This window comes from Mastigoproctus giganteus, chromosome 12, assembly GCF_048544385.1.
Source record: "Mastigoproctus giganteus isolate SK-2022 chromosome 12, ASM4854438v1, whole genome shotgun sequence".
Lineage (NCBI taxonomy): Eukaryota > Metazoa > Arthropoda > Arachnida > Uropygi > Thelyphonidae > Mastigoproctus > Mastigoproctus giganteus.
In genome coordinates, this window is record NC_143586.1 from 162,152,140 (window position 1) to 162,171,810 (window position 19,671).

At 36.5% G+C, this 19,671-nt stretch overlaps 1 protein-coding gene across 1 annotated transcript in view; it reads right to left on the bottom strand.

Moving 5' to 3' along the window:
• Nucleotides 1-19,671, bottom strand: part of LOC150077553 (osmotic avoidance abnormal protein 3-like) — a 425,893-nt gene that overhangs the window by 388,017 nt on the left and 18,205 nt on the right. The window contains exon 2 of the mRNA XM_090385940.1: nt 8,667-8,789. Within this exon, the coding sequence (XP_090242066.1) occupies nt 8,667-8,741 (75 nt within the window). The 5' untranslated portion in view covers nt 8,742-8,789. The remainder of the gene's footprint in view (nt 1-8,666; nt 8,790-19,671) is intronic.

Genomic DNA, 19,671 nt, shown 5'->3' on the forward strand with positions numbered 1-19,671 from the left:
CGTTGGTTTGTTGCACAAGGAGTTGTCTTCTTCAGAAATGCTTCAAGAGGCATTTGTTTCCAAGATAATCTTCTATTTTCTTTATAAATTTCAATAGAATGCATAAGCATTTTTTAACGGCACACACACAAATTGCAACTAACACGATTTTCACGGATAACAAGTTTACGAAGCTTAAAAAAAAAAGGAACGAGGAGAAGATTCTGAAAATTTATTTATATTTTTTATATGATTGAAGATTTCAGTTAAGGGGAAACACATTTTACCATAATAACCCAAAAAACCACACAATTCCAGCTATCGGTATTTTCAAATGCAAGAAGATTGAGTTTACTACCCGTTTATAATTGCTTGCAGTAACAGAAAAGTTAAATAATAAATGGGAAAGTGAAAATTGTTTTTATTGTTTTATGGCAATGACCTCCAGAAATGTGCTTTAGAAAAATGCCACGTTCAAAACTGGTTCTTATAACAGAACATATGATAACAATGAAAGTGTAGTATTGCATTGATTTGAATTGTAACTAATACAATTTGCACTATGAAAACGACCTTTTAGAGAGTTATATAGCGAAAATTTCAACTTCCAAGGTTGTGGAACAAATTACCAAGAAACAATGTGTTATTGGGTTCACATTACGATATTTTAACGGATATTTTTATGAATATTTAACATTCATTTTTTGTAATTAATGTTCATATTTTCGATTTTGTTGATACTTGATACGTTGGAAAAAAAAATAACTCATAAACCCGGGAACTCGTAAAGCGAGAACTGCCTGTATTCTTTTTTATGTTTGAACCTCGATTATTTGATGTAGCAGCAATCATTGGAGGAGGAGGAGAAGGAGATTTTGCTGGTACTGTAAGAGCAGTATTGCTTGCCTGATTCAACTGCTTGGGGATATTGGACTGTTGCTGGGAGAGAACAGTTCATGCCCAGAGAAGTGTTTGAAGGGATTGTAACATCAGTTTGGGTGGCCACTGATTGATATTTTTGAGAAAAACACTGGCGTACGTATGTTTAGTCATACTGGGAGCAATAAATTTCCTTGTTTCTTGAAAACTTACTGTATTTTTTAATTTTCCACCTGTCGCATGTTCTAGAATAAGCCAGATGGTTGCCTTTACAGTTAGGGCAGGTCATTTTTGTTGCTGAACAATCATTTTGAGTTTGATCGGAGGACCCACAGTTGGGACAAACTGGATTTCCTCTACATGCTGTTTGAGAGTGGCCATACTTTTGCCATTTATAACATCTCAAGGGATTAGGAATGTACGGTCAAATGTGGCAAAGAAGGTAACCTGCTTTTATGGACGAAGGTAAGTTTGGAGTCTTAAAAGTGAGTATAATATTCCTTGTAGGTGTGAGTGTATTGTCCTTTTTAATCATGATTATTTTCACTGCAATTACATTTTGCTCTTGAAGCTCATCACTCATCTCCTCCTCTGAGACATCCAAAAGATCATAGCTGGATATAACTCCCTTAGATGTGTTTGGGGTTCCACGGGGAGAAACTTTTACTGGAATTCCAGAAAAATTTGTAATTTTCAGTAGATGCTCTGAATGTTTCCGGCTGTTTGTTTCTACTAGTAGGTCCCCTGATTGCAGTCTCTTGACTGTCTTAGGAGATCCTGCCAGATTTTACAGGTGTTTCTGGATAAGAAACAGACAGTTTAGTCAGAGGCTGATCTGTAAGAGAGTGCATTATGAGAAATGCAGGAAAATCTGTCACTGAAGAATTGGTTTTAAACCTCTTGGGTTGCGACATGTCATGTTTGGTTTCTGTGTCTGGCAGAGAGATTGTCAGCTCTAGAGAAGGAAACACATTTTGTTTGGCCCTTGGCAGATTAATTGTTCAGCCAAGGATTCCGGCATCGCCACGGGGAGACAGGAGCAGTGCCAGATGTGACAAAGCGTAAAGCAGTAAGCATTAGTAATAGAAATATGAAAAATAAAGAAAGGTGGTTTTCCTTTCTTGCTCTGTACAAGTACTTTTGTAGCAGTAGCTGTTATTAAATAAATAAATTTCTTAAGGACAGAAAGTATAAATCGCTTTTATACAATCGCACTTTAAGCACAGAGAAAATGCTTGATCACAATTGCTTGGCACCTGGGGCCCATAAAGGATGAATTTGGCCTTTAGTTTTTTAAAGTTAATAAGATTAGCAGTTGTAGGGAATTTGCGAAAGAAATTCCAAGCTCGATTTTTTGTCTGTTTAGCATGCGTACATTCCCAATTCCACCAGTAACGCAAACACCTGCTGTGTCTGCATTTCCCAGGCAAAGATTTAGGTATTTGCAACTTGTAATATCTGATTTGTTATATGATCGGTGACAATATCTATCAGCTGGGACTGGACTATCTCATCATAAAAATGGATTAGGGAGGCATATTCATTAGTTTGCCTTAAGGAATTTCCAAGTGGATCCCTGCAGTGGGAACAAGTTTACTTGTGTTTGAATATTGCAAAGAATTGGCAGATGATCACTGTTTAGTGGGTTATCAAGATCTGACCACTCTGTATTGGCATATATGGAGGGAGAACAGATTGAAAGGTCTATTGCAGTCGTGGATCCTGTAGAAAAATGGACATTGGTGGGTTCACCAGTGTTTAACAGTGTAAGGTTATGAGCATCAAGCAGTAATTCTATTATTTTACTCTTTTTGTCAATTTTTGGAGATCCCCATAGCAGATGATGAGAATTGAAGTCACCCAGTAAGCAGAACGGAAATGGCAGCTGATCTAATAGGTTTTCTAAGTCATATGAGGAGAAAGAGAAATTAGGAGGGAGATATATAGAAGCTATTGTAAAAGTAATACCAATTACAATGCGCACTGCCACTATACTTCAAAAGTAGTCTGAAAAGAAATATGTTTGGATGGGATGTTATTTCTGACAATAATAGCCACCCCTCCATGAGCTGGCATGTCAATACTTCTATCTCGTCTAAAGATGGTATAATTTTTGACATAAGGACACACTCGTGAATTTAAAAGAGTTTCCTGTAAAGCTATGCCCGCTGGTTCATACTGATCAATTAGATCTTGCAAATCGTCTTTTGTGTTCCGAAAGCCTCTATAATTCCACTGAAGGATTTTTTCCATTATGTGGTTTTGTGTGTTGTTTTCAGTTCTGACAGATTTTTAGTTATAGCTTGCTTGTATTGACCTATTTTTGTTTTGTCTTTCTTAGGAAAGATAGACGGGTCACGTCCATCTCATCGGTTGCGTGTAATTCTAAAATGCCATCATCTGAATCACGATGTTTCTTGATGTCCATTCCGGTGATGGGTGATAATTGTGGTTTCATGGTTTCTGTCATTTTTGGTTTTATTGTTGAGGAAACATCCGTTGGTATGGTAATTGAGGTATTACTGGGCTGTTCACTTGTGTTTTTATGTAGGACACTGTTTTGAAATAGAGACATTGAATGTGCCCAGTTAGCAACTGATATATCAGAGGAACTGATACTTCACTCTAGATCGCTGCAAACTGTAAATGTTGATCTGCTGTGGCATACATTCGCTTCGTCTCTGTTTTGATTAACTGTATTCTCGCCTCTCAGTATGTCACTTTTTTCTCTACTTTATATTTCTGAATTTTTTTTCCCCTTGCTTCCATAACTCACATGTTTTTGAGAAAGCCAGGTGGTTACCTTACAATTTGGGCAATGCAGAGTGGTAGTGGCACAGATTTATTATGCTCTTTTGACCCGCAGTTACGACATACTGCCTCACCTCAATATGCAGTCTGGGAGTGTCCGTATGTTTGGCATTTATAGCACCTGATGGGATTCGGAATGTACGGTCGGACAAAGCAATGTAGGTACCCTGTTTTCACAGATGTTGGTAATTAAGGAGTGCTAAAAGTAAGAATTACGGGTCTTGATTCTCTTTGCTTGGATGACTTTTTAATTCTTGGACAATTTCCTCCTCTGATACAAGTAATAAGTCCCATTCTGTTATTACTCCCTTAGAGAAGTTTAAGGTGGCATGGGGAACTTTTATTGGATGTCCTCCAAAGGATGTGAGATTTTAATAGCTTCACAGAATGTTGAGGTTGAGTAGTCTATTAGAAGATCACCCGACTGAAGTCTCCTTACTGATTAAGGTGAACCAGCAGCAGATTCCATGCATTTCTGCACTAGGAAGTTTGATAATTTTCTCAGAGGCGGATCTAATAAAGAGTGTTGTGGAAGATGAGTAAGCTGGTGAGATCCTCTTTAGGTGTTGTTTTCAACCTCTTCGACTGAGAAAAGTCATTATCTGTGTGATTTGTCTCTATTCTTGAGCTCGATGGCTCTAAAGGTGGAAACATTGTTATCCATCTTTGCTCCTTTCAGCCCTGGGAGAGCAGATTTCTTCTCCCAGGTTACCGGCCCTGCCATGGGGAGGCAGGAGCAATGCTGCTAGAGTGACCAAGCAGTATAAAAGTTAGTGTTAGTCTAAAGGAAAAAGAAAGAAAGGTGGCTTTCCTTTCTTAAACTTACAATTTGCTTACAATTTGTGAGACTAAGTTTGTTATTGATTAACGAGAATGTAAAAAAACTTTTCAAACTGAAGAAGAATAACTGTGGCTTTGAGTGAACACCCTATAAATTACTCAGAAATCGCTTGATCACTATACCACTTGGCACCTGGAGCCTACTCTTTTGGAAGTTGTATTGATCTCAAGAGAGATCATTTGATTCCAAGTACCATAGAAGACGAGCGTTGACCATTCTTTCCAATAATTTGCATAAGCAGCTGGTCAGAGTGACAGGATGTGTTGGAAGTTTAGGATCCTTGCCTGGCTTAGCAAAATCAAAAATAATTGTCTTGCATCAGGCTTCCAGAAACTACTGTTGTATAGGAAGAGCAGGTGGTCCATGGATTTTGATGAAAGGTATTTGATCATTTCATAATGGATATATCACCTGGTCCAATAGCATTAGCTTTTGTGAGGGCAAGTGCTGTTTTTTATTTCGTAGATGGTAAAAGGCCCATTATATGGGTGGAAGCCCTTTGATATAAAATTAAGGGCCTGTTTTTCACTTTTGAGTTTAAAGACCAGAAACTCAGGGGAGTTTCTGGTCTTTAAACACAAAAGTTGTTGTGTAAAAGACGATGTTGCTAGGATATTAGCAAATGTGTCCCCAAGAAACTATTGGCGCTATTGCAGTAGAGTCTGAAATAGTACATCCATTATATTGGAGGACTGATGAGAGGTGTGCATTATACTTTCCCTTCATTTTCCGCACTTTTTCCCAGACCATCTTAAAGTTGGTTGCCTGGTTAATAGAAGATATAAAATGGAGTCGGGATTCTTTTTTGTTCTGATGTCAGATATAACAGGCTTTTGCGTGTTTAAAAGCTATGAGATTGGATGTGGTGTAATATCAGCAGAACATCCCCCATGCTTTTTGTGTCTTTTTTGCTGCAGTGCATTCAGAATTCCACCATGGTTTGGGAAATGGTGGAAACTTGGTGGATGTTTTTGGAACTGCAATTGCAGCTGCATGAACAATACTTTCTGTGATATACGTGACTGCATCATTGATAGGCTCCCAACTGACTGTACTAATGTCAAAATTTGCTAGGTCTTGAAAGGCATTCCAGTCAACAAGATCAATCGTCCACTGCAGTAACCTAAATGGAAGACATGGTCTCCTATTATGTAAACAGGTTATCATGGGGAAGTGATCACTTCCATAAGGGTTTTCCTCCACCTCCCAAGTAAGTGAAAGGAAGAAAGGGTGACAGATAGAAAGATCAATGGCAGAAACCATAAGGGTAGGCATGTGGAAGAAGGTAGTGTGCAATAGGAGTGATTCACTTCTGTTTGGGTTCCAATGGAACATCTCCCTGCTACCTTCTGAGTGTAGATAGATTTGTTTATATTCAAGGGTTTCACTACTTATCTCACCTCCCAATATGATATGTTGAGCTCTGCCTTAAATCTTTGAGTTTCTTTTTCTTCCTTCAACCTCCAGCATCCTCGTGAATTCGCAGGGTGCTCTTCTTGGCAGTTAATGCATGATGGTTTTGAAGCTGAACATGAGGTTTCGTGGTCCTTTCCAGCACAGCGAGTGCATTTAAGGGCTCCACGACAGACCATTTGTGAAGGATTTGGTACATATGGATGCACTGGACAGTTAATACAGCCAGCTTTGACCTGCAGGAATTCTTTTAACTGCAATAACTCCCTGTGGTTTTAGTTCAGAGCAGATTTTCTCCTCAGTAACCTTGAGAAGGTCCCATTCTGAAATGACTCCTCTTGTTAAATTCAGTATTCTATGTGGTGTCACAGTTATCGGTATTCCTCCGAATGATGCTTGGAGTAGATGCTCAGAATGCTGGTCATTTTTGTTTCAATTAAGAGGTCCCCAGAACTGATTTGGGGAACCTGCTAAACTCTTTAAATCCTTATGTATAAAGAAGGGGCGACATTTTTCCAATAGGGTTTTCACTGTTGGAGTGAATGATTAGGAATCTTGGGACAGGCCCTGATGGGATTTTTGTTCATTGTCTCTTTGACGCAATACTGCTTTCTGTTTCTTCATTGTTACTTGCAGATAGGGACTGCATTGGGACCTCTGAAGAAATGAATTTATCAGGATTCATAGTGGTTTTTTTTTTTTTTTTTTTTTTTTTTTTTAATCAGTCAGTGGCCAGGCTCCCCACCCACTACAAAGCCCAAAGGGACATCCACTACCCGGCAAGCAATTAGCATTATCAAGGACACATGATGCAAGAAAGCAAGCTTATATAGCATCAGCCAAAAAAAAAAAAAAAACACACACACACACACCCACCCCCTTCTCATTTCACCCATCCACTCGCTCCAAATGTTTGTCTAGTTCTGCCTTGAATCTATTTAAGCTATCAACTTCTACAACGACAGCTGGAAGTTTGTTCCAGCACATGCTGGCTAAAGGCAAACTTCCACACATCTATCCTACAACTGACTTTCCTCAATTTGAATTTATGCCATCTCAGGCAACTATTCTGAGCAAGAGGAAGAATACCATCAGCATTGAGCATGCTCAAACCATTCAAGGCTTTATACACCTCAATCAGATCACCTCACAGGCGTCTAGTCTCCAGATGCTGCAATTTGCAGAACTTAAGAAGCCTTTCTTGGTAAGAGCACCCCTTCATTACCCTAATTTGTTGCCCTTCTCTGTACTCATTCTAGCAACTCTACATCCTTCTTAAATCAGGTCTCCAGACCTGTACGCAGTACTCAAGGCGTGACCTGACCTTATGTCAGTGGTCTCTAAACGTTTTTGGTTGTGCACCCTTATTTTACTTAAAAGGACTAGCACACACCCCGGAAAAAAAATTAAATATATAAGTTTAATATTTTTTATTATTTATAAATCATTTATATGGAAGGCATTATATCTAAAATCATGAATAATTTTAAAAGATCACAAATAAAAATACAAAACAAAATTAAATTGAATTGAATTGAAGTTCAAGTATAAAACAATAAGAAATCTTTAATCAAACGATCTTTAATCCTTCTTAAAATGAGGCCTCCAGACCTGTATACAGTACTCAAGGGAATAAATGTGCTCGGAAGTGGGAAGCCAGGGCTACCCAGATACCATACCCACACTGCTGCCAGCCTGAATCCTGCCCCTTGGACCATGAATGTAGAGGCATGGCATTGACATGGTTGATCCTTGCAGGTGAACCCACTAGCCGATTAATCCCATCTGGGCCATTCAGGACCATCAGTCTTGTCAAAGCAAGGGCCAAAGTGGTGTGTTGAAGTTGGGCACCTCAACCACCAGGATCCCCCTTTCTGAATTTCCATGGGTTGCAGCACACAGCAAACATGCCAGATTCCATTGATGTTAGCCTGGAATCTAGGCTGTGGGCATGGATCCCAGAGATGCTAATCTGGATGCCCAGCAGCATCACTAAGAGGTCCACATACATCACCATGTACAGGTGCCCATGTCGAAGGGCATGGGCACCTGTACATGGTGATGAATATGCTAACATAATGAATACATTTACTAACGTAATGTATTCCTTATGTTAGCAAAACTACAGAACCTGCTTTCTCTCATTAAGTATGTGCAAAATTGTTTTTTTGAATTCGCAGGAGGCACATACTACTTATCTTCAACATTCTTTCTGTCAGTGTCCAAACTTTGGGCATTTAGAGCATCAGATTGGGTTTGGTATGCATAGTTGAACAAGTTTAAATATCCTGCTTTAACAGTTACTGGTGTATTTCGTGAGTTAAAACTAAGAATAAGTATACATCTCTCACTGGAACAAGTGAACCTTCTCTCATTGGAACAAGTGAACCATCTCTCATTGGAATAATTGAACCATCTCTCATTGGAACAAGTGAACCATCTCTTTTGAGAAGTATTTTCCTAGCCTGAATGATATATTGACTGGATATATTTTCTCCATACAGTCTCATGGCATGGATTCCTACTTATTGTTCTGAAAACAGGGCTCAAATAACTTCATTGGACAAGTGTTACACATAAGACTACTTGTCTCTTTTTTTACTTAATAACTGAAAATTCTAAATACTTAAGTACTCGCAGTTATTTCTTAAGTTTTCCAACTGCTGAAATTTAGAAAATGAAATACTAAGTATCACTTTAAAGTATTTATTATGTATATATAAAAAAAAAACAATAGTCTTACTTTGCATTTCAGGTCCTTTTCTCTTTGGTTTAGGGGGCGGCAACGAACTATCACTTTTACTGTTTCACAAGCCATAGCTACGTTGTTAATGTATCAGGTAATATATCTTTGAGGCTAATATATCTGCAAAATTCACAAATATTTTTAACTAAAAAATATTAACAATATATTATAACTAACTTTGGTCAAATGATTACTGTATTGTAAATAAAAATTTGCTAACTTTTAATTTCTCATGATCAATTTTTAAATTTATCAATACTCAAAATCATGATTGTTATTTTTACGATTGTACCTTTTGTACTTTTCCAGCTGCAGCTTGCAGCACATCTAAGCAGTGTCAGTCTGGGATTTCCTAATGGGGAGGTAGTGGTTGTGCTAAAGCAGTGTTTCAGGGAATCTTTAATCACCACACAGCTGTAAAACAGACTGCATTTTGATCATGGGGGGGGGGGGCTATAGCCTCCTTAGTTCTTATACCTGAGACCACCACAGCATCTAAGCATATTATTCATATTGGAAGGCACCTCTGTAGCCAGGTGGGCAGGAGAAGCAGTGCGTAGCACATGCTTCATGATTAGACCGGGGTTCCAACCCCGTGACCACTAAATACGGAGGATGTGGAAAGGTCAGGGAATAACTACCGCATATCCCCGGAGAAATATAGCCTTAGCTTAATGCTTCTAAAAACCAAATAACAAACAAACAAACAATCATATTGGAATACAAATGACAAGATATACAGTTGGATCCCAAGAACTGTATAATGATATACAGTTTTCAGGAATATGGGAAGTGAAGTATCCATATCTTCTTCCACTGCATGCATTTCTAAGATGTTTCTGTCAATGTTGATGTTGTCATTAATTTCCATGTCAATGGTTAATGTCTTTTGCAAGTTAGAGTTTTTCGGTCTCTGAGTACTAGAAAGGGATGGCATAATAGTTGGTGGTACTGGGGTATTATTTATGTGATCTTTGACATGTTCTTTAAGGGACTGCTGTGGTGTTGCCAGACCGGCCCAAGCCCAATCAGAAATGCATGTGGCTGGTGGTATGGATACTTCAGTCTGAGTTCCTTCCAGCATTCATTTTTGTGATGCAGCTGCATTATGTGTATTTGGGTACGCTGGATAAAACTTGTTTCCTTTCTTCTTTATAAGTAATTTTATTTTTATTTTATACTTTTTTATTTTCTTTCATTTTTCCAAGTTTTGCAGACTTTGAGTAAGCTGGATGATCACCCTTGCAATTTGGGCATACAGGTGTTTGTACTGTGCAGTCTGTCTCTTGTTATTATGTAGGTTTCACGACACAAGGGCAACCATGGCCAATATGTGTCTGTCAAAGTCTATATTCATTTTAATGATTTATGAATATAATGTGAAAGTGTATTTAATATTGCAAGATGTTTAATATATGTAAAGAGATCACTTAGGTTTGCTTTGTTACCTAGTATATGAAAGAGAGTCAGAGGAGTTTACAAGTTTACTAATGATCGGAGGTGGTGGTACAAACAGCCGAATAGGATGGACCAGGATGCCTTACTGTAAGTTGTATCTGACAGACAGAGCAGAGCAGGGAGATCTTTTCTTAGAAGTAGATGTTTGTGTGTGAGAAAAAGTATACCCAAATCTTGTCAATATAACTTCTTCCCATCTATTTGTACGTGAACTAGAATGCCATAAAAATAGATCTTTTTTAATTCTGTAGAGTTTATTGCAGGGTTGGTCCCTCAAAAGTTGTGTCCAAATGGAAGTACATTTGGCACGAAAGACATTCCTATAATCTATAAAAGGTACGAACTGAAAGTTATCATGTATGACGGCTTTTTCCAAAAATACGCTGACTGAGATCATTGCTGTGAGTCTGAGTCATTTAAGGGCCTCAGACTCGTAGCACGATAGGGTCAAAGATGCCTTTGTACGAAAAAAAATCCAAGAACCAACCAACCAACCTGAGCCACTTGGGAGGCTGATATGGGTCTCCTTTTCGAAATAGCATCCTTCACATTCTATACATCTTTTACAGTGATTCACTAGCTTCTGAAACGTGCTGCAGCCCATTTTCTGAAAGGTGTTGCAATATAGTGGATGTGGCAGATTTGATTTCTTCATTTCTTCATTTGTATTAAATTTTTTTCCTCTCAACTCTTTTTTTGAGGCTCAGGAAAGCCCAAAAATCGCATGGTGAGAGGTCTGAGCTGCATGGAGGGTGGTATAGTGGTTGACCACCAATTTTGCTAAAGCTTGCATTGCTGGCTGTGCGACATGCGACCTAGCATTCTCTTGAAGAAGATAACCATTCTTGATTAAGCAGTTCCGTTCTTTTTTTTTTTTTGTGAATTGCTCTTCTGAGGTGAACTCACAAGTGTTAGCATAATATTCTCCATTTGCAGGCATCAAAACACAAAATCAACATCAATTTTTTTTGTTGAACCAAAAACTCAATTTTTTTGGAGAATCGTGGATCATGGTGTTTCCATATGCTTGACTACTGTGTGGACTCGGGATCAAAATGTTTAATCATAGTCATTTCATAGTTTGCCAGTCTAACCATTTTAGGAGTACTATTTCGGGTTAACTTACTATAATTATCATATGCTTCAGAGCTTTTCGTTACATTGCAACTAGATGACACAACAGTAAGTTCCTCATTCACTTACCACTGTGTCATCCTCATGCCACATTTTTTTAATGGCTACAATCACAGTGGCTTTAAAGTGTTATATACTTTCCTGTGTTTTCTCTCTCCATACATTGTCTTTCCACTTGATATAGGCATGTATAAATGTTTAAGGTGGTGGGATGGGGTATCCACCACCTTTAACTCTCGTAATCTGCTTTCTTGAAACCCTTGCCCTTACTTTTAAATTCCAACTCCTCATTTGCCATCATCCACTTTAGCATCCCACACTCACCATAAAAGGGCCCCTGTATTGTCAATACAGCACTCCCTCGTTATAATGCCGTTCGCTTTATGCTGATTCGCTATAATGCTGTTCTTATATTATATCTGACCCGAATCTGACTATAACGCTGTCACAAATCACTATACCGCTCGTTTACATATTGCATTTTTGGCATATTTAACGAAATCGTTTCATTTGTTGGAGTCGATAGCTTGAAAATAAATAGCAAAACAGCATTAAAATGTTTCCCATGCTGACTTGAGAAATTTTCTCACATGCTAATTTAATTGTAGTACAGTGACTTGTTATGTAGTTCCGAGATCAACATTTTAAAAAATGATCAAGTATATTGCATGTAATATTTGCATTATATGCATTTATCCGAAGTCTAGTCATCACTCATTACAGTATTAGACATTGTGCGTAATAAAGTTTATTTGAACATTGTATCATAATTAATGCAACCAATGCAGTTACATTTTCGAAGAGTTAATAATGGCAGAAAAGAATGAAAAAGCAACAACGTCTGGACGCAGTATGAAAACTAAAAATGTAAGAAAAAGACTGAATTTGAAAATTAAATTAGACTTTTTTTGGAGCGTATCAATTCCAGTCAATGACAAGTGGATGTTTGCTTTAATTTAGGACTGGCAAGTTTTACTGTAAGAACAATTATAAAAAATAAAGAATTAATTTTAGCAGCAGGAAATACAGCTGTTCCAATGCAAGCAACTAGGGCTAGGCCTACAATTGAAATTGAGAGACTAACTAATTTTATTGAAGATAATATCCAATGCAGGATTCAATTAAGTTAAATATCACCCCCAGGGGCTCACATCTGGTGAGTATGGGCTTAGCAAACCCAGGGTCCTGAGCTGGATATCATCATTCTTCTCTTTCTTGGTGATTCCTTTCTACTTTTGACTCTCTCTCTCTCAGGGTAAGTTGGAGAATTTTTTTTTTTTTTTTTTGGCTGGTGCAGTATAAGCCTCGGGCTTCCTTGCATCATATGGCTAACAGTAATAATAATAATTATTAAAAAAAAAAAAAAAACAAGAGAGAGAGATTAGTCTATATGATGATCTAAAGAAAACTCACCCAAAAAAAAAAAAAAAATGTGGAACCATTTAAAACTAGTAAGGGCTGGTTGAATGGATTTAAAATCCAGGGAGAAGCTGCCAAGTGCAGATCAAGGAGTCGAAACTTTCAAAAAAGTACTTGTTAAAATTATTGAAGAGTGGTATTATGTGTTATACTTCTCAACAAGTTTTTAACATAGATGAAGCAGGACTTTTTTGGAAACGAATGCCTAAAAGAAGTTTCATATTGAAAGAAGAAAAAAACATGCCTGGTTTCAAAGCAGCAAAGGATCGGTAAACTTTATTGTTGGGTGGTAACGCTGCGGGGGATTTAAAATTAAAACCACTTTTAGTTTATCAGGAAGAGGGCCAAAGTACAACCAAAATTGACACATTTTTCATGATTAAATTCATCAATTAAATTAAATCAATTAAAATCAATTTAGATCAATTAAATTCATGATTTTAATTGGAATTTTAAGTTTCATTTTGTTACATAAGTAGTTATCGTATAATTATATACATATGTAATGCAGAATATTTTATAGGTACAAATATTTGAATATTAAATATTTTGACCAACATTTGTGCATCTTTTCACTACTGTTTATTATTTATTAGGAAATATCCTATGGCGCTGACCGCAACTCACAAATACATATGTTACCTTATGGAATGTGTGCGCGCTTAGCGCGGATTCACTTAGCACTCTGATTTTCCAGAATGAATTATCAGAGTTAAGCGGGGGGGGTCACCTGTATAGCATTAGCAGTGGTAAATGATGCAAGAAAGGAAGCTGATAACAGCTTAGGCCAAAAAAAAAAAACGACGCCTCCTATTTCACCTATTCATTACCTACAATAGTTTGTCTAGCTGTTGTTGTTGTTTGGGGTTTAGAGTTTAATGGCGCAAGGGCATCTTTCGCTATATTGTGCCTGTTCAAGTTTTGTTATTTCCTGTTATGCTGCTACTGATTTGACATATTAGATATGGTTGCTAAGGTTTATTAAACTGAGGTATGAAAAGAGTTTGCTGACATTAGATTTTCTCCCATAATGAGTTCAAGACTTAATGGCTCATTTGCATGTGATTTGAAAGCTGATTGGCAGGCAATTTGGTAACGTGGACCAAATAAATCTATAATGAAGTGCTTCACTGTTAGTGTGGTCAGATCGTCTTTCATTAGGAGGTAAGAGTGTGTAGCCGATGCGAAGCCGGGTGAGGATAACCTCTTCATGTCTGTTTGATCGAAAACTTGATTTCCAGGATTTCTGCTGCTGTTTGATTTGGTATACTTTATTGTTTGTTTGCGATTTCCAGGTCTGTGTCTATCTTTAAAAACGTCAATCGAAAAGCCTCTTTCAGAGGCTTTTCGATTGACGTTTTTAAAGTCACTGAGCGGAATTTTTTAGCAAATGAGGATTTTTCATTTGACGTATGTTTTGCAGCATGATGATCTGCAACAATTGGGTAATGATCACTGTTATGGGGATCATCAGAAACAGACCAGTCAAGAAGAGGAAAGAGAGCTGGGGAACAGATGGTGAGATCAATTGCAGAGGTAGTCCCTGTTGGTAAATGGACACGGGCGTGAGTAACTGTGAAAATATTGTAATGTTTAAGTGTTAAGTTCCTATTATCTATAAGTTTTTCGATTATCTGTCCTCTTTTGTCTGTATGACATATTAGATATGTCAAATCAGTAGCAGCATAACAGGAAATAACAAAAAAAGGAAATAAAATTACTGACAGAATCTGGTGGTTTTCCATTCCGACCATGTACTCAAATCAGGAGCAAGCGGATATTTTTTTTTTTTTTTTTTTTTTTTTATGTAAACCCCAAACACGAGAGGTGTTAGAACCTATAGTACTTAGTACCGTGCTTGGTTTAATCAGGAGCAAGCGGATATGCACATTATGTTTGGTTTGGTGGACGGCAATGCTCAGGAGGCTCGTCGTTTGTACCATGAAAGGTTCCCAGAACGAAGATATCCAGACACGAATATGTTTGAAGGTATCCATCGCCGCCTTTGTGAACATGGGACCTTTACACCTCGTGCTGCTGACAGAGGATGACCAAGATCTACAACTCCTGCCTGGCCTCCACGCTCACTGATTTAAACCCACTAGATTTCTTCTTGTGGGGCCATTTAAAGTCATTGGTGTATTTGACTCCGGTAGCTGATGTGGAAACTCTCCGCAATCGAATTGTGGTAGGTTGTGAGACAATATGAAACATGCCAGGAATTTGGCATCGTCTTTGTGAGTCCATGAGACGTCAATGTGAGGCCTGTATTCAGGCAGAAGGACATTTTGAACAATTACTATAAGGTGATGTGAACAGTTAAGTGTCATAGACAGACCTTCAAAACTCAGAAACCAAGCATTTCCAGAACTATGTTGATATAAAATATTTTTATTGTCTACATATGAGGAACTCATTCCTGAAGTTATGCTATGTAATTTTGAGACACCCTGTGTGTGTGTGTGTGTGTGTGTGTGTGTGTGTGTATATATATATATATATATATACACTTCGTTCCACTGTATATATATATATATATATATATATATATATATATATAGAATATCAATAGAAAAAGTAAATCAATCCAATAATAAGAATACCATCAAGGAATTAAGAAAACGCAAAAAAAAAAAAAAAAAAAAAAATTATTATTATTATTATCGCTTTTTACCGACAATCTAGATGACTTCAACTGGGGCCAACCACCCAGAATGAAGGCAAAAAACGACAAGAAGTTCTCTGTTGTCGGTAAAAAGCGATAATAATAATAATAATTTTTTTTTTTTTTTTTTTTTTTTTTTGCGTTTTCTTAAGTCCTTGATGGTATTCTTATTATTGGATTGATTTACTTTTTCTATTGATATTCTGTAGACATTGTGGGTGTATTGCATGATTGCTTGCAACTGCATTAACCCATAAATATTAGTTATTGTCTTTTAACTTTCTTGCTTTGCTTTATTTCTTGCTTTCCTTTTATCACTAATATAACTATTAATATATATATATATATATATATATACAGTGGAACTTCTCTATTACGAACTTCTATTTAACGAATTTCTCTATATTACGAATTTTTTCGCGAAACATTGCACCTTGAAACGAAATTACATGTAAAATTAACCCCATATAACGAAGTGTTAGTCTCTCTATAATGAATTTTTAAAAAAATTAGTAAAACCATTTTTGAAGATTTTCAAGCATTTACTGCTGAACAGCCACTCAAATATACTGCCTCCTTCCCTCCGAAATTTCGCATTAGCATCTGGAATTAAATAATCATCCTTTTAGTGAACACTTGTGGCCGTTGACGGCCGTAGGAGGGTCTTTGTTTCATTTTTGTTGCAGTTATTAAACCAAATGGGTTTTCTTAAAAGTGGTCGTAAACTTTACAATAAATAGGGTAGATTTGTAAATTGATGTTGGCTCAGGGGAAAGCGAAATTCGTTGCGGTAAACCTTTAGCATGCTGCGGCGGCAATACATAGAATGCTACCACAATCGGTTTTTAGTAACGCCTACTGAGTGACATTCGCTTCTCATTCAACTGTACCACGTGACCTTCATGTCAATCATTATGTGATATGTCCGTTCTCGTCTAACTGGACCCGCAGTAGATGGTTTCATGAATTTTTTTTTTTTTTTTTCGTTCGTCATCAATCACATAGGCTATATGCCCTTGTTTTTTTTTTTTTTGTTTTTTTTTTCTGAAAAGTTACATACAGCATACGTTAATCATAAATTTTCTTTCGTGTATATATGAATGAAAGCGGAATAAAAGAAATTCACAAATCACAAAGTCGTATAATATTTCTTCAAAGTGAGTGATAGTGTTGAATTGGCAAGCGAACGTCATTAAGTAGGCGGTACCTGTAATAACAATTCACTATATGGCCAGCGCAGCATAAGTTTCCGGTTTATGTATCGGCAAGAGCTGCAGTCCAGTTGCGAAAACAATTTAAGTATTAACGATAAAGCAAAGATTGTTATGATATTGACCAGGGTTTTAAGAAAAAAGATGTTGCGGAGAAATATGGCATATCTGCAAGCAGTCTATCTACGATTTTAAAAAAAATCGAGAATCAACTTTAAATGCAACTGAAGGAGGAGCAGACATGAAGCGAATTAAGTTGTGTATATAAGAAGATGTTGATAAAGCTGTTCTAAAATGGGTGCAAATGATACGTGATAATTGATAATTATCCCAATATCGGGCCTAATAATTAAGCAACAAGCTCTGAAATTTGCACAGTCTCTTGGACATACAGAATTTAATGCGAGCACTGGGTGGCTAGATAAATTTAAGAAGCGCCACAGAATTGTGGAAAAGGTTATTTGTGGAGAAAGTGTTAATTTAAGCGAAGAAGATTGCAACAGTTGGAGGAACAATAAAAATAAAACAAAACAATAAAACCTTAAAGAAGATTTTGGAAGAATATGAGCTTAAGGATGTTTCTAATGCTGACGAAATGGGTTTATTCTTTAAATGTTTACCGAATAGAACACTTGCTTTTAAGGATGATAAATGTTTTGGCGGAAAACAAAGCAAAGAAAGAATCACTGTGCTAGTTGGAGCAAATATGACAGGAAGTGAAAAATTAAGACTTTTAGTCGTCGGAATATCAAAAAACCCAAGATGTTTTAGAGGCATAAAATCTTTGGAAGTTGACTACACCTTTAATAAAAAATCATGGATGACAAGTGATATTTTTGAAGAATGGATATTAAAAATAGACGAGCGTATAACAAAAGAAAAAAGGAAAATCGTGTTGGTAACTGACAACTGTCCGGCACATCTTGCCAGTATTTCTGCCAAACTTAAAAGTGCGAAGTTGTTTTTACCACCAAACGCAACATCAAAACTCCAGCCAATGGACCAAGGCATTATTAAAAATTTTAAATTTCATTATCGAAAAAGAATAATAATGAAGATTGTCAATGCGTTATCAGAAAATAGAAACTTGGAGGTTACAATTAACCTTAGAGATTGCATCTCTGAACTGGCAAAAGTTTGGACAAACGATGTCACTGAATACACTATTCAAAATTGTTTTTCAAAAGCAGGATTTGCATTGAATGCAGAAGTCGAACAACAACTGGACAAACAAGATGAACTGCCCCTTTCACAACTGAAAAACTTTTGGACATTATTAGAATCGTCTGGAAACATCGAAAATGATATAACACTGGATGGTTATGTTTATGTAGATCAAGGTCTGACTACAACAGAACATCCAAATGAAGATGAAATACTGCTGAACAGTGTTAGACACAACCATGATCACGAAGAAATTAACGATGACACTGAAGACGCATTAGAACAACCCGTAAAAAAGCCAACTCGCAAAGAAATGATTAACGCTTTTAAAATGGTTCATATGGGTCTACAGTTTTGTGAAAATGTTCGTGATAATGTTTTTAATGCTCTGAACAAATGTGAGGTTTTCTTTGAGAATCAGACAATTTTGTAATTGTACTGTGCAAACGAAAATTACAGATTTTTTTAATTTATGATATTTAGCGGGCGAAAATTGTGTAAACGTAATTTAAATAAGTATGTTTTTGAAATAATACATTAAAAATAAAAGTAGATTCGTTTTCATTTTCTAATTAGATAACAATTTCTATTAGTAAATTGATAAGAGGAGTTGGGATACAAAATACTGCACCAATCAACAATAGTAATATCAAAAAATACTTTATTTCTGTCCCATATGTTGAACAGTGGCACAAACAGCTTAACAGATTCTTTAAAGATACCGAATTTAAAATTATAGCTAGGCCTATACGGAAGTTACACACTATACTGAACAATCGCTCGGTTCTTTCGGCGTTCGCAACACAAATTAATGATCTAGTATACAACATTTCTTGCGGTGATTGCGACTCGTCTTATCAGGGTTCCACGCGGTTTTCTCTTAATATCCGTGTAAATCAACACGAAGCCTCTGTTCGTGCTTCTCGTTCAGCAGCGTCAGAATTAGCCTTTCATGCCATTAACGAAAAACATACTTTTTATTTAACGAGGCCAAAATACTTAACGTTCAACGTAATTATACGCGACTATTAATTGCAGAAACCGTTGAAATTAAATTACACGAGAATTCTGTTAATGTTCGGCGGCCATATTTGATCTCCGATGCGTGGACCTTTACGCGCATGCGCGAAGACACATAATCACTATTTAAGTTGCAGGTTTAGCCTGATTCGATAATTTTCATTCCTGTGATCACGACAGTCGGTCGAAAAGCATTGTCAGCTTCAGGAAGGAAAATCGTTTTGAATATTTTCGTTAGATTCTTTTAATTGCGTTAGTTTGAATTTTAATTGTTTTGAATTGATTTTGAATTGTGTTAAATTGATTATTTAATTATTTATATTTCACTTTAATTATTTATATTTTACTTTAATGTACCGGTAAGTTGTCGATTTTTCCGTTTTAATTTCTGGAGGGTATCATACGGAAGTGTTCCACGTACTATATTGAGGTAAACTCCTCTTATCAATTTACTAATATTATTACCAACGTAGAACATATTGAGTAATACAGCTCTGATTCATACTATATAACAATTTCTAATAAAAAAGATATTCTCTATATAACGAAATTTCTCTATAACGAATTTTTTCGCCGGATTTATCGAATTCGTTATTGGGAAGTTCGACTGTATATATAGGCAAGATCATAAAACCATTGTATTGTATATATTTTATACAATATACAGGAACTCCCTGACTTACGTAATATTTGACTTAGGTTAATTCGACTTTACGTAAGTTTTTGCCGGCCGGTGCAAATTTAAAAAAAAATTGTGGAAAATATATTTTGCCTCCCATAGGAATAAATGGTATCATGAAAATATTGTAATGTGAACCCAATAACATTGTTTTTTTTTTTTTTTTTTTGTAATCCGTTTCGAGTCCTTGAAAGTTGAAAATTTTGCTATATTACTAGCTATTTAACTCTCTAAAAGGTCATATTTATAATG